Below are 15,139 nucleotides of genomic sequence, written 5' to 3' on the forward strand. Positions count from 1 at the left end.
CTCGGACTACTACATCCATAAATCTCTCTCTCTCTCTCTCTCTCTCTCTCTCTCTCTCTCTCTCTCTCTCACACACACACACACACACACACAGAGTCAGTCTCTTCATAGGGGCTACAGAGGTACCACAGCAGTTGAGTGCTTGTTGCTTTTGCAGAGGACCACCATGGAGGTCAACAATTGTCTGTCTGTAACTCCTGTTCCAGGGGATCCAAATATCCTCTTCTGGTTTTCTCAGGTACCACATGCATGTGGTGCGAAGACACATGTGCAGGCAAGTCACACATACAATAAAAAACAATTAAGTCTTCAGGCTACCTTCTGTCTTCCGATCTTGTATAATCAAATCCAAACTCGGGCCACCATACCCCACTCCCTCTGGTCCCTGAATTCTCTTCCGCCTCTCCCTACTCCAGGCTTCCACCGATCTATGCCAGTGTTGGGTATTGTCCAGAGAATAACCTACAATAACTGCACTTTTGGTTTTCAATGAATGAACTTATTAAGTGTACAGCAAATGAAAGTAAAAGGATAAATAGCAAGTAGCAGACTGGTAGCCACACTCCATCAAACTGCAAGCTCACAACATCCAGCAGAGATGACTAGAGTAGCTGATTGAGAGAGCTAACAAAGAAAGCATCCATCAAGTTAGAGATTTACAAATATGAAGCAGAAATCAACTGGGGAAGTTGGGGCAGCCAGTTGGAGTTCCTTTTTAAAAATATATTTTCAGTTAAAATATAATTCCATCATTTCCCCCTTGCCCCAGGCACACTGTCCTTCAAAGTCCAAACCACTTCACTGTCCTTCCCCATTCAGAGTCTTTTCCTGGAATGTGCTTCTACCAAACGTCAGCCTGCTTCTCCTTCTCACTTCCCTCAAGCCTTTCCACTCAGGACCACCTGACTTAAAGACAAGCGGGTCGGCTCCAGCTTCTTCTCTGTTCCTCTTCTTTACAGTGTTAAGTACCACGTGGTATTTTCTCGTTTGTTTGCTGTATATGTTCTGTTCTCCACCCTGGACTGTAACCCGCAGGAGGGCAGGGGTTTTGCTGTTACTAATGTTTTGCTGTGTTAGAAACAAACCCTGTGTCTTTCACATGCTGGGAAAGAAATTTTCCCTATTAATTAATTCATTTATTTATTCACTTTACATTCTGATTGCTGCCTCTGCCCCATCCTCCCTTGAACCCTGGTTAGACCCAGAGTGCTTCATACAGGCCAGGCAAGCTCTCTCCCCCCCCCCCCCCCCCGGTTACATCCCCATCCCAGATTCTGATTTTTTTTTTTTTTATTCCATGTTCAATTTCTCAGAGTATTAACATTTTCCTTCAGGGTACATTGCCAATGAACAATTATAGGAAAATTCAATCAATAAGTGAACGAGGACCAACTCCTTTTTTTTTTTAAGATTATTATTATTTATGCGTTTCGTTGTGGGAGTATGCGCATATGTTTGCAGAATGTACGAGGTCAGAAAGCCCTAGATCTGGATCCCCCAGAGTTGAAGTTACAGGCTGATGAGGGCTGCCAGATGTGGGTGCTGGGTCCTGAACTTGGGTCCTCTGAAAGAGCCTCAAGCACTTTTAACCACTGAGTCATTTCTGTAACCCCACCTTCTGTGTTTATTGAACTCTTGATCCTCCTGTCTCCACCTCTCAAGTACCGAAATTGTTGACATGCGTTTGGCTGGGAGACCCATAATTTGGGGGGGGAAAAAAAAAAAAAAAAAAGAAAGAGGAAAGGCATGTGACAAGTGAATTGGCACCAAGGCGAGGGAAGTCTGTATAGTGGGAGTCACCATCAGGTGGCGATGTCGCCGGAGGGCGCTGGGAGTCTACAGGACCGCGCCGCTCTTTCCGTGCGCTTCCGCGCCTGCGCTGGGCCAGGCGTGGGGGGGTAGGGCGAGTCATATGACCCGCTGGGCTTCCTGGCTCCGGCCGTCGCAGCCGCCAGCCTCTGTCTGCCCGCGTCGCGCCAGGGGCCCCGCCGAAGAGCCGTTGGCGGGTTCGGGGCCGATACCCGCTCGTGGGAAAGAGTGTCCGCTGTCGTCCGCGCCCGTCCACGCTCGCAGCCGGCCGCCGCCATGCTGGCGCTCATCTCCCGCCTGCTGGACTGGTTCCGTTCGCTCTTCTGGAAGGAGGAGATGGAACTGACGCTCGTGGGGCTGCAGTACTCCGGCAAGACCACCTTCGTCAATGTCATCGCGGTGAGCAGCCCTCTGCGGGCGGCCTGGCCGGCGTCTCGCGCCTGTCACCTCCCCGAAGGCCGGGCCGGGCGATCCTGCGTGTGTGGGCCTCGGAGTTGTAGCCGGAGCGTCGGCAGCCGGAGGGTCCATTCCACGTTGTGTTTTGGTGGTGGTGGTGGGGCTGTGCCTTGAACACAGCCTGGAAAGGGTTAATCCGACTCTGCCACACTTGCCGCCTTTCGGGCTGTAGAGGCTGAAGGGTTAATTCCAACCTGTCACTTGTTCACCCGGACGGGTGAGCCTGGCCTTTTCCAGAACGCCTGCGACGGGGACGCCTCTCCTAAATCTCCACTTGGGACTATGGAGTCGCATTGTGAAAGCAGGCAACCCGTGTGGGCGCTTCTGTGAATGCCAGGGGGGAGCCTCGGCGCCTCCAGTTCGCTTGGTCTTTGTCACTTGTCCATGGGGCGTCGGAGATCAAACTGATGACCTAGCTTACTGGGGGAAGCTGTAGAAGAGACCATTCAGATCCCAGTATTTACTAAGGCAGGGAGTAAGGGCGAGGCGAGTCTCGGTTTCTCCACAGCTGATTGTGTTAAACGGGTAGATAGATGGATCTGCATTCTACATAAAGTTAACTATCCTGCAGGCTTTGGACTTTAGAGATTTTTTTTTCCTTCCCTCTTGCAGAAGGAATTTGTTTGGATTGGGACGTAGCTTATGGAGGCTCAGGGAAGTTGCCTAGTAAATATAATGTGAATTCGGTGGGAGAGTGGTTGTTGAGTTTTGCTGTTTTGATTGGTTGGGAAAGGAATGGGCGTGAATGTCAGTCTTTGGAGCCAAGGAGTCATTGCACAGTCTTAGGGCTGTACTTAGAGGGTTGAGCTTTACAATTGTTCTGATGAGAAGTGGAGGCAGTTCCTAGACCTTCAAGAGGATTGTTGCAATCCTCACACAGGAGACAGCTGAGCCGCCCGACTGGTTTGGCTACGCACTGCCCTGGGAGAACCTAGGTAACTTGTGACTCAGTCCCTGTAGTAATAGAGCAACAGGCGTGAAAGAGAGGAGCGGAGACTCAAATTTCTTTCGAAGATGGCTGAATATATAAGGAAAATTTCCCGTACTTCATGTTAGGCTCTTTCTGTGTTGCCTCTACCCCGACCCCAAGAGAACAAGGCAGAACAGACTTTAGACTTTCTTTCATACTACAATTTTTCTACAGTCTTCAAGCTGTTCATTTTCTGTTACCCTAGATAAGAATTGGAGTTTTCTTGGGAATCCTGTCCCTTAGGCAAGATCGAAATGGTACACGTGGGTGTGTTGGGATGGCCAGTTGTATTTGCTGCGGAAGAGGAGTCAATGCATGGACCTGCACCCATGAGTAGAATCTAAGAGATGCACTGCTTACTCTCGTGCCTGTATTATCACTGGACAGTGTAGCTTGATGTAACAAGCCTGAACTTTTATGCCATGCAGTTCTGGATTTGCAATCTGGATCTGCCACTTAGCAGCCTTGGGTCTGGTTGAGTTGATTTCTGTTTTCTTGTCTATGAAATGCAGATAACAATGGATTCCTTAACAGAGTTGCTCTAAGGTCTAACTAGGAGGAGTAGGGAAGTGTTCACGTGTAGATGGCTGTACTACCCAAAGCAGGCACAAGGAGATACATTGAGAAAGGACTGAGCCGGGCTCATTTCCTTTGACTCTCAGGCCAGTGTTGTCTGCAGTTGCAGATTTATGGCTTGTGGGAAGGAAGCACCTTAAACTTCCCTTCCTTTTGAGTTAGATTCTTTTTAACAACTATCCAATATCAGCAGTTCTGTTGACCTTCTGCTATCAATATTAGACTATTCTTTTTGAATTATGGTGGTGTAGGTGATCTGTTAAAGATCACCCAAGAAAAAGAGGCTATGTTTAACTTACTTTAGCCATTACAGATTCTATATATATCATAAAACATTACACTATCTCCCCCCATACACACATACATAATTATGGTCTGTCAATTAAAAATGTTACCGTCCAAGACTTGGTGATGCTTACCTGTAATTCCAGCATTAAAGAGGCGAGGCAGGATGATACTTAGAAGTTTGAGGGTCTGCTTGATGTACATCTACATAACAAGTACCAGACCTGGCAGGGCTATACCGTAAGGAACCCAGTCCAAACACACCCGGAGCAAAAATAATTTAGGGAAAGAAGAAAAAAGGCTAGACTGTAAGTACTCGATGGGGGTTTAAAATGCTGAGAAGGAGGCTGACTCCTTAGACACTACCAGCTTAACTTGTTTCTCTCTTTCATCTAGTCTTTGTTCTTTTGAGACAGAGTTTCACTCTGTGGTCCTCTGACCTTGAACTCACTAGGTAGTCCCAGTTGGCAAATAAGTAGAGATCCTCCCGCTAGACTCTCCCAGGTAGATGTCCCTGCATCTTCCTAAACATTGGAGGAAGAAGTCAGCTAGTTTACATTGGGAAACTTAATTTCTTTTATTTCTTTTATGTGGCCCAATCCTAGTATGTTGGGCTGTTCAAGAACAAAGATACTCAGTTTCTCTTATTCTTTTAAACCTGAAATGGCACCTTGTGTATTAACAGACATGAGGTGCAGAGTATTGTCCTTTGTTCTGAATGCTATTGAAAGAAACACCTCGAGACTTTAATTTTCTGATATGTCATAGAAATGAAATAATGTCCAGTTACTGTGTTAATGTTGGTGCAGCTGTGTAATCAGTCATGTGTCCTATATGTGTAATGTAATGTTTTGTTGAGTAATCATTTACTGAGACACTTAGATGGGTCATAGCATAGTTACTAAAAATATATATAATTGGACTTGGCAAATTATTATAGGGTTAAACTCTTGTTTTTTTTCCCTCGAGACAAGGTTTCTCTGTGTAGCCCTGGCTGTCCTGGAACTCACTCTGTAGACCAGGCTGGCCTTGAACTCAGAAATCCACCTGCCTCTGCCTCCCAGGTGCTGGGATTAAAGGCGTGCGCCACCACTGCCCAGCATCTAGTGTGTTTTGTTTTGAGGTAAGGTCTGATTCTATAGCTCAGGCTGGCCTCAAACTTGGGTTTCTTCCTTAGCGGCCTGCTAGTGCTACAGGTCTACAGCACCACTGCCATCTTAGATGCTTATGAGCTTGTAGATACTTTAAATCATCTCATTTTACCCATATGGCTAGGAAAGGGTTTCAGTGTCAAAGCTGACAGGTAGCCAGAATAGAATTAGGACTCAGGCCAATGTATCATTTTTTTTTTTTTTTTTTTTTTACTATTCTCATCTGCCTCTTTAAGCCTGTCTTAGAGCCGTAGAGTGTAGAACTGGGAGATCTAGAGCCTTTACAAATCTTTTTCTGGGATTGGAAAGATGGCTCAGCCATTGCTGCTCTTCCAGAGGACTTGTACAGTCCCACCACCCATGTCAGGGACCTCACAATTGCTTATAACTCCAGGGCCAGAGGCCTCTGAGAAGCCCTTGACTCACAGAAACACATTGTATAGTTAAAAATGGATGTCATAAAATTTATGTATAGTTCTGCTAACTGTGGTTAACTGAAAGAGTTATATATGATTGTGTTATATTGCTACACAGACACATACTTACACATAATTCAAAAGTATCTCTCTCTATAAAGTACAGGGAAATGGAAATGTTGATTTCCTGTGCTGACTTTGTATATTGTTTATTTGGCCATGCTAGGGGCTGAACTCAGGGGTTTGTGCAGCGCTGGATGGTACTCATCAATTGGCCACACCCCCAACCCTAATCAAGGCATCATATAGTGACATAAATTAGGAGAAAGTGATTATTCAGGCAAGAGGAGCGGCGGACAACCATGGACAATTCCATAGCTAGCTAATCATGCTCACTGTTATTGAGCTATCTTTAACATTTCAAAGCAGGCTCATTTTAAGTTATTTTTTACAGACATGGTGACACTGTATCCCAGGCTAATCTTGACTCCCTCATAGCCTAAGCTGGCCTCAAACTTGTAATAACCCTTCTGCTTCCTGAGTCTTGTGGTACAGATAAATAGAATCATACTTGGTTTTAATTTTGAATTTTGTAAAATGGCTTATTTTAGCTTGGGGTGATAATGGCAAAACTAGTTTTGTTTTTAAATGTACTGTCTTAAGTTTAGATGTTAAACAAATCCAGAACTCAGTGTGGAGGCTGGCCTTCTGTATGTCTTAGGTTCCTAGGTAAGGAACCCGGGGCATTCTGCCATGGAGCACTCTTCTGGGTTCTTTGCTTCTGTCAGTACTTTCAGTATTGGGCTGAAATACTGAAAGAATCATGAAAACCTGATGTTCTCATTCATATCCATTTTAGATGATGGTGTTTAAAGACTCTTTGACAACTTAGTGGACTTCCCAGTTTCTCCCAGATTATCACTGAATTTGGAGGCAGAGAGGATTGTGCCTATATATTATATAAAATTTAGTTTTGGAAGCCCTTGAGAGCTTCCTTGATTTTTTTTTTTTTTTAAAGAGAATTTATTTATTCATGTGTGTATCTGTGTTTGGTTATATGCACAGTGTTTGCCAGTGAGTGGGGCAGCAGGCTTGTTACAGGGCTCTAACAGTGGTCTTGATGATGGCATGACCTGTACTCTCAGCCATAAAGCCATCTAGCACTGCAGCCCTATATCTTTGGTAGGCTGCTTGGAATTTGAAGGGCTGTGTAGAAGAGATGTGGAAGAAATCACTTGTGTTTCCATCACCTAGGTGAACTCAGTGTTTCAAAGCATTTTTGTCTTATTTTCAATTGTGTATCCAAATTCCTTTTAAGAAGTTGTAGCCAGGCATGGTGGCGCATGCCTTTAATCCCAGCACTCCGGAGGCAGAGGCAGGCGGATATCTGAGTTCGAGGCCAGCCTGGTCTACAAAGTGAGTTCCAGGACAGCCAGGGCTATACAGAGAAACCCTGTCTCGAAAAACCAAAAAAAAAAAAAAAAAAAAAAGAAAGAAATAGCACACTTGCCACCAAGCGCAAGTTCCATCCCTGAGACCCGATTTCCACAGGGTCACTGTCTCATGCTCCCTCACCCTGGTACAGGAGCAATCTAGGGCCAGAATATAGCAGAATGTGAAAAAAGTTTCCCATTCTTACAGGCAAATTGTGTAAGTACAGAAGTACAGCTCAGCCTCTTTTTTTTTTTTCCAGTTGCATGCATATCTATCTATCTATCTATCTATCTATCTATCTATCTATCAGGGTGTAGGGAATGGAGAGATGGCTCAAAGACTAGAGTGTACTGTTCTTGCAGAAGACATGAGTTCAGTTCTCAGCACCCACATCAGGCAGTTCACAACTGCTTGTAAGTTGATCTCTCTTGCCTCCAGGGGCACTTGCATGCTCATGTGCACATACCCTGACACATGCAGATGCATGCACAGAATTAGAACTAAAAGAATTTCTAAAGCAGACTATAGGGCATGAGGTCAGGTTTAGTCTTTGGCTGTTGATAGAATGCTTCAGGGCTAGGGGCCCATAAACAACATTAAATAGAACAAGGCAAAAAAAAGGCTAGTTTGTCACAGAAAAATTTGTCACTGTAGCATGTAAAATCCATTTTTCATTTGCTGCAGGAAGGACAACGAAAAGTGTCTCTCCTACTCTGGAAGCCACTGCCTACTTCACCTCCTTCAGTGACTGTCCACGGGAACTGGTAGCCCTTTGTACCTATAGATGGCTTCACCATGCTCACAAACACCTACACTTATTGCAGTCAACACACATCTGGGCTTGCAGGAGGCAGTAATAGGCGGTGGTTCCCTGGAACAGGAGCAATCTAGGGCCAGAATATAGAAGTATGTGCTGTAAAGAAGTTCACTGTAGCTGAGCTTTTTAGTGCTTCACACTTTGTATATTGGGTCATTTCCTCATCAAGGACCATGAGTGGTTTCTCGGGCTTTGCCAGTTTATCTGTCTGAGCTGCCTTTTCTGAGGATGAGTTCTGGAGCTGGCAGTTAATGAAAAGATTTGAACACACTTCTATCATGCGGCCAAATTACATTCTAGAAAGTGTATTCCAATAATTGTGAGCTCTTCTGTATTCCAATAATTGTGAGCTCTTCTGAATAGATACACCTCTTTATCTAAAGTTGGGCATCAGGGAAGCAATGGCCATTTGCTATGTGTAAGGCAAACAATTCTTACACTGGCAGCATTTAGAAACTGCTTTGCCATTTGTTGGTGTTTAGGCAGAGCAAATTTTAAGGAGTGCCCTCTCTCTCTTAAAGATTTATTTATTTATTTTATGTATATGATTACACTGTGACTGTACAGACGGTCGTGGGCCTTAATGTGGTTGTTGGGAATTGAATTTTAGGACCGCTGCTTGCTCCGGTCAACCCAACTCAGTCCCTGCTCACTCCCGGCCCAAAGATTTATTTATTATTATATATAAGTACACTGTAGCTGTCTTCAGACACACCAGAAGAGGGCGTCAGATCTCATTACAGGTGGTTGTGAGCCACCATGTGGTTGCTGGGATTTGAACCCAGGACCTTCAGAAGAGCACTCAGTACTCTTCCCCTCTGAGCCATCTTGCCAGCCCAAGGTGTGCCTTTTATGTGTCAGTAGCTGCTAGCACTGGGACTCTAGGCAGCTTTTTTCTTTATCTTTTCTTTGAGTCTTAAAGGCAGAGTGTACTACAGCTCTCTAGTGGCTTGCTGTACAGGTCCTTGTGGATGACATGTTCTAGATGTCTGGTATTGGCATGTATCCGTATTTACTTTACTCTTTGGTCTTGTTGTAGTGGGGGGATGCTGCTTGCCTCTGTCCCTCTTCTTACAATCATTTTTTTCCCTTAAGTCTCACACGATGGGAAGAGAGCAGACCTGCAAGCTGTCCTCTGACTTCACCACACACTTAAGTATAATTAAGAAAGCACTGGCATATTGTTTGTAATTGTAAAGTTAATTTGTATTCTTGAAAGTCATATTTAAGAAAAACTAGGGAAATATATAACCTATTTGCCTACTATTTCAGGTAAATGATTTGAGGTTTTTTTGTTTTTGTTTTTGTCTTTTAAGGTAGGGTTTCTCAGTGTAGCCCTGGATTTCCTGGAAACCCACTCTGAAAACCAGGTTGGCCTTGAACTCAGAGATCCTCCTGCCTCAGTCTCAGTGTTGAGATTAAAGGTATGCTGCCCACCCCCAGGCTGGCTTTAGTTTTCTGAGATGTGACACTTTCACTCATTGGCTTCAGAGTCCCAACTACAAGCCTTATGCTCTAAGATGCTATTTTTTTAAAGGTTACTCTGCTTCTTAAATTAGTTACTGGCTCTTGTACTTGGATCTAGTTTCATAGTTTGTCTAGTTTAATACACTAGAATGATTTTCTATTTTACTATTATATTATCTCTTCTGTGTGTACATGTGTGGTGGTCAAAGCACCACCTATTGGAGCGAGTGATCTCCTTTGACCGTGTGTGTCCTGGGGATCAGACTCAGGTCATCAGGCTTAGTGGTAAGTTTACCTTTACCTGCCAAGCCATTTTACAACCCCAGAATGATATTCTTTCTTTTTCTTTTAGACTTCTTATTTATTTTATGTATATAAATATACTGTCTCTCTTCAGACACACCAGAAGAAGGCATTGGAACTCATTACAGTTGTGGGCTACCATGTGGTTGTTGGGAATTGAACTTAGGACCTCTGGAAGAACAGTCAGTTCTCCAACTCCCAGAATGATATTCTTTTCTCATATCAAGAAAAAACACTTTTAAGTTTTAAAAATTTATAGAGCTTTAAGGATTACTTAGTAATCTCCCAGCGGCTGGTGCTGTAGCTCATTGATAGGCTTGACATGTTGGCTGTCCAAGACTGGCTCAGCCCACAGTACTGTAAAACAGCGTGCCTATAAATATGTCTTTAGAACTATACTAGCAAAATAATTGTAGGCTTCAGGTATCTAAGAATTAGCCTCCCCCCTACCCCTAAAATTTTTTTCCTCCTAAACTGGGTTAGAAAGAAAATCATGTGTTTGTAGAATGATACTAAAAATATTTTTGTACCATTTACTTAGTAACAGTTAATTTAACATGTACAAAGTGTTACTATAAGGCTAAATTTAATAGCATGAGTTCTATGTGGTTGAGTTTATTTGAACTCTGTTTAAGTGACTATGTGAGTTGGAAAGATAGCGTTTAGGAACGGAGAGCCAGCTATACTCCCTAGTTCAAGGCTGCCTTCTGCAGTACCGCTGTTTGCAAGTCCTCTAACCCTTGTCCTAGTTTGCTTTCTATTGATATAGTGATAAAAACCATGACCAAAAGCAAGTTGGGGGAGGAAAGGGATTATTTATTCTTACACTTCAAGGTAACAGTTCATCTCTGAGGGAGTCAGGGCAGGAGCTGAAGCAGAAGCCGAGGAGGAATGCTTACAGGTGCTTTCCCTGTTCTGCTCAGCTTGCTTTCTTATACAACCAGGACCATGCACCCAGGGTGATAGCTCTCACAGTGAGTGCACTTGCGGGTGTGAAGTAAGGTGAAGAAAAGCCAAACATGAGGGTGAGGAAGGATGAATAACGCAGTGGACACAAACACATATCTAATTGTTTTTCTACCTTTAATTCTGTCATGGATTGTTTTGGGTTTGGTGGTAGCTAAATGAGAAAAATACATTCAATACTGAAATCAGCGTGGTAGAGTCAGTATAAAATTTAGTATGAAGCTTTATAGCTTCCATTTGGATGCCAATTTTAACCATATATAAGTTTAGTAAGTTATATAGACTTTGAGTCTGGCTAATTTTGTTTGGTACATGACGTCTTTGTTTCTTTGCTGTTTTTTGAGAAAAGTTTATAAAAGTCATTAATCAAGAAAGTGCCTCATAGTCATACCCACAGGCCATTCTGCTGGAGAGAGCACCTTGATTCTATGGTTCCTTGTTCGTAGATATGTCTGTATTTGTGTCAGGTTGACAAAACCTAGCTAGCACACCCTCAATTCAATGCCTGTTTCCTCATGTGTAAAATGGGCATGTGTAAGCTAGGGCATGACTTCCAGCATTGTCGTGTCAGTATTTAAACACTCTCTGAGCAGTGGGCACATGGGAAGAGTCTATTTTAGTGACTCCTGTGTCACTGTGGCTGAAATAAATACCTCATCTTACAGGAATAGTTCTTTGTCTTGTGACTTGAGAGGATTCAGTTAGTGTTCACTGGTGTCCCATGCTTTTGGTCAGAACATTAAATTGGCAAGACTGTGGCTTAGCATACTTCTAACTTAAAAAAATCACATGTATGTACAAATTGTTTATGTGCATATACTTGTGTGTGAGAGTTGCTTGTTTTCTTCCACCATATGGGTCCATCAAACTTAATTTGTCAGGATTGGCAATAAGTGCCTTTATCTACTAAGCCATCTTGCGCCAGCCCTGTTACTAACTTCTTGGCATTGGAAGCAGAGAGAGGAAACAGAAGGGGTCAGGGATAAGGTATATTTCCCAAGGTCTTGCTGTGTGACCTTTCTCCAACCAGGCCCTTCCTCCTACTTTTGACCTACTTTTCATAATCCCGTCATACTATAATCCATCAAGAGCTTCATTTTAGTGTGGGGATTCATGCCTGAAATCCAGCATTCAGGAGCCTGAGGAAGGAGTTACAGGCCAGCCTCAGCAATGTTGGTCTAGGTCAGCCTGGATTACAGAGTGAAACCCTGTCTTAAAAACCCCAAACTAAACAAAACCTAAATACATCTCCATCATACATATGCATATCCTAACTAAATGTTGCCATCATACGTATGCATATCCTAAAGAGATATGCTTTACTGATCTTCTAGGTATTTCTGTCTATCTAGCTGACAAGACTTACCATGAGTTTTAGCTGTTACACTACTGTAATCTGCTCACCTTGAAAGTGGGGACTTTTCTTTCACTGATAACACTCTAACTGTGCAGAAGGTGTTTGGTACATGCTGGGTGCTTAGCTATGTCTTCTAGTAAATCAATAGTATCCAAAATAGAAAATTAAGCAAAAAGTGTATTTATGAACACACATTAGTATTTTAGAGCTCAAAATATAATGTTAAGGGTAGGTTTTATGCCTGGTGCCCTGGCACACACCTTAATCCCAGTGCTCTGAGGCAGAGGCAGGCAGATTTCTGTTGGTTCTGTGAGTCTACATAATGAGTTCTAGGCCGGCTAGAACCATGAGATGAGACCATGTCTCAAAAACCAAAAAGAATTGGGGGAGATGGGGGGGGGGCGGGCAGAGACAAAACCAAATGGGGGTCTCATGCCAGCATGTTTGGGGTTGAAGACTCAATTCCTGTCCAAATTTCACTTGATTGTACTTTAAGGATTAGTAGCTTTGTTTAGGAAGAAAACCTTTTTTTGCTTAGTTCTTGGAAATTTTTGAGTGTTTTGAATTTCATCACTGAGACAGACTGACAAAGGTGTTCAGCCCTAGACTTACTAGTAATTCCCCACATCCTCGAGGCTTGGGGGTGCGAACTCAGGACCTTGTGTTAGGCAAATACTCTTCCATTAGACTAAATTCTCAGCCTCATTTTCTTTCTTTCTTTCCTTTTCTTTTCAAGATTTATTTATTAACTTTATGTATATGAGCACACTGTAGCTGTACAGATTGTTGTGGGCTTTTATGTGGTTGTTTGGAATTGAATTTTTTTTAGACCTCTGCTCGCTCCGGTCAACCCTTCTTGCTCAGTCCCTGCTCACTCTGGCCCAAAGATTTATTATTATACATAAGTACACTGTAGCTGACTTCAAATGCGCCAGAAGAGGGCGTCAGATCTCATTAGGGGTGGTTGTGAACCACCATGCGGTTGCTGGGATTTGAACTCAGGACCTTTGGAAGAGCAGTCAGTGCTCTTACCCCGTGAGCCATCTTGCCAGCCCCTCATTTCTTTCTTAACTAGAATGGATGTGAGAATAGTACATTTAAGCTGGCTTGGCAGTGCAGACTGATAATACTAGCTCCTCAAGAAGTTGAAGCAGGAGGATTGCAAGTTTTTAAAATTACTGTGTACACAAGAAGAAAGCAACATTATAGACTTACTTGAAGGTCCCATCTAAGCATACCCTTGACCAGAACTCCGGCATTCTGGAGAGAGGCATTCCAGTTAAGGGCCAGGTCTGTCTTTCCTATGGCCTTAATCTCCTTACCATCTTGTGGCATAAAGCTTAAACCACATCTCTGTTTCCTTGAAAGACACAGAGGTTTCCTGACCAGTATTGGTTTAATTCTGTGTTCTGAGCCTAAGAGTTCTAATCTAAGCTACAAGATTCCAGGTCTTCACATCATTCTTGAGTTTCCATAAACATCAGAACGGAACAGTAGTAAGGTTGGTTAGCTGACTTGTTTGTAATCCTATAACTTGTAAACAGTGGAGCAAGGTACAGGATACCTGCATTATCCATCCTCGTGTTGAGAATTGTTTTGACAATGAATACTGTAATGCTCCAGAGACAGGAGGTGCGTGACACCTGTCTTCACCATGTGAGGAGAACTGAGAGGGGCTTCATCGCTGACCTAAACCTGGCATGTGCCTCCAATGCCAGCAGTGGAGAACTGGTACAAGAGAATTGTGAGTTTGAGGGCAGCCTGAAGCAGGTTTTGTTTGTTTGTTTTGTGAGACAGGGTCTCATACTTCCAAGAAGACTCAAATTCACTTTGAAGCTTGGGGTGGAGCTGAACTACATAATCCCTTGCCCTCTGTTTACTAAGTTCTGGACTTTCAGGTGGATGCCACCCGTGCCCACTGAGCCTGAAGTTTAGAGTTTGGGGCCATGAAGTAGTTGAACTTTGCATGGGACTTAGCCAGAGACACTCTTTAGGGTTGCTTTGCCACTTGATAAGATCAGCTCCTTCAGGCCCTGTAAGGACTGCCAGTTTGGAAACCGGGTATGGCTTGTTGCAGTGTTACATGCTTGCCTTTGTGTTACATATGAAGCCACTGTTACTGACTCTTGACTATATTAGCTTTCCTAGGAACACATGTAAATCTTGGCATTTCCTTTGGCTAGCTTTGGAAGAGGGGCTAAGATTTGCAGGCGAATTAGTAAGATGCGTGTGGGGGGAGAGACAAGGGAATGGATTTTCCTTGTAAGTGACTGTGGTGCTGACAGGAGATGCCAACGTACTAAACCATTTAGTTTTTTCTTTGTTTTCATTGTATTTTCGTACTTTATGTGTAGGGGTGTTTTGCCTGCATGCATGTCTGGGCACCATGTGCACATCTAGAGCCCATGAGTCACTGGGGCTGGAGTTATAGACAGTTGTGATTCCCCACCGTGTGGTTACTAGGGACTGAGCCCGGGTCCTCTAGCTGAGCTCTCTCTCCAGCCCCCTGAGCTTTTCTTTGCCTTCAGGACTTTGGTCTGTTTCTGCTCCTTTCCCTTAGGTAGCATTGCTTACACATTCATTCAGGTCCCAGGTCTCTGGAGCTTCCTCAACTCGTAATTAGGCTTCATTTTCCTGTTCTCTACTTGTTCAAACTTGGAGTTATTTGTGGTAAGTATCAGCATTCCTGTCTCTGCTTGCACAGCATACTCTCTTGGTATGTAGCACTGGGCCTGACTCGGCAGACACATTGTAATTACTTAGTATAGTGTAGTAATTCTTAGTATACTAAGTATTACTTAGTATAGTATAGTGAAGCAGTATAGGGTAATTCCTAAGTATTTATTTTTTAATTTTAATTTTTTTGAAACCCCTTTGAGGCAGGTTCTCACTATGTAGTCCAAGCTAGCCTGGAATTTGTTATGTAGCTCAGGCAAGATTCAGTTTGTCACAACATTATCCTTTTGCTTCTGTCTCCTAAGAGCTAGGTTTGCATGTATGACCCACCATGCCTGGCACTAGCTTCTGATTCTTTCTGCAAATTTTCGGTCCTTGTGTGTGTGTGTGTGTGTGTGTGTGTGAGAGAGAGAGAGAGAGAGAGAGAGAGAGAGAGAGAGAGAGAGAGAGAGAGAG

General features: G+C 43.5%; 1 protein-coding gene across 1 annotated transcript in view; it reads left to right on the forward strand.

Moving 5' to 3' along the window:
* The first annotated feature begins 1,892 nt into the window (after positions 1-1,892).
* Arl8b (ADP ribosylation factor like GTPase 8B) overlaps positions 1,893-15,139 on the forward strand; it is a 42,111-nt gene continuing 28,864 nt past the window's right edge. The window contains exon 1 of the mRNA XM_021164831.2: positions 1,893-2,208. Within this exon, the coding sequence (XP_021020490.1) occupies positions 2,086-2,208 (123 nt within the window). The 5' untranslated portion in view covers positions 1,893-2,085. The remainder of the gene's footprint in view (positions 2,209-15,139) is intronic.

This window comes from Mus caroli, chromosome 6 (genome assembly GCF_900094665.2).
Source record: "Mus caroli chromosome 6, CAROLI_EIJ_v1.1, whole genome shotgun sequence".
Lineage (NCBI taxonomy): Eukaryota > Metazoa > Chordata > Mammalia > Rodentia > Muridae > Mus > Mus caroli.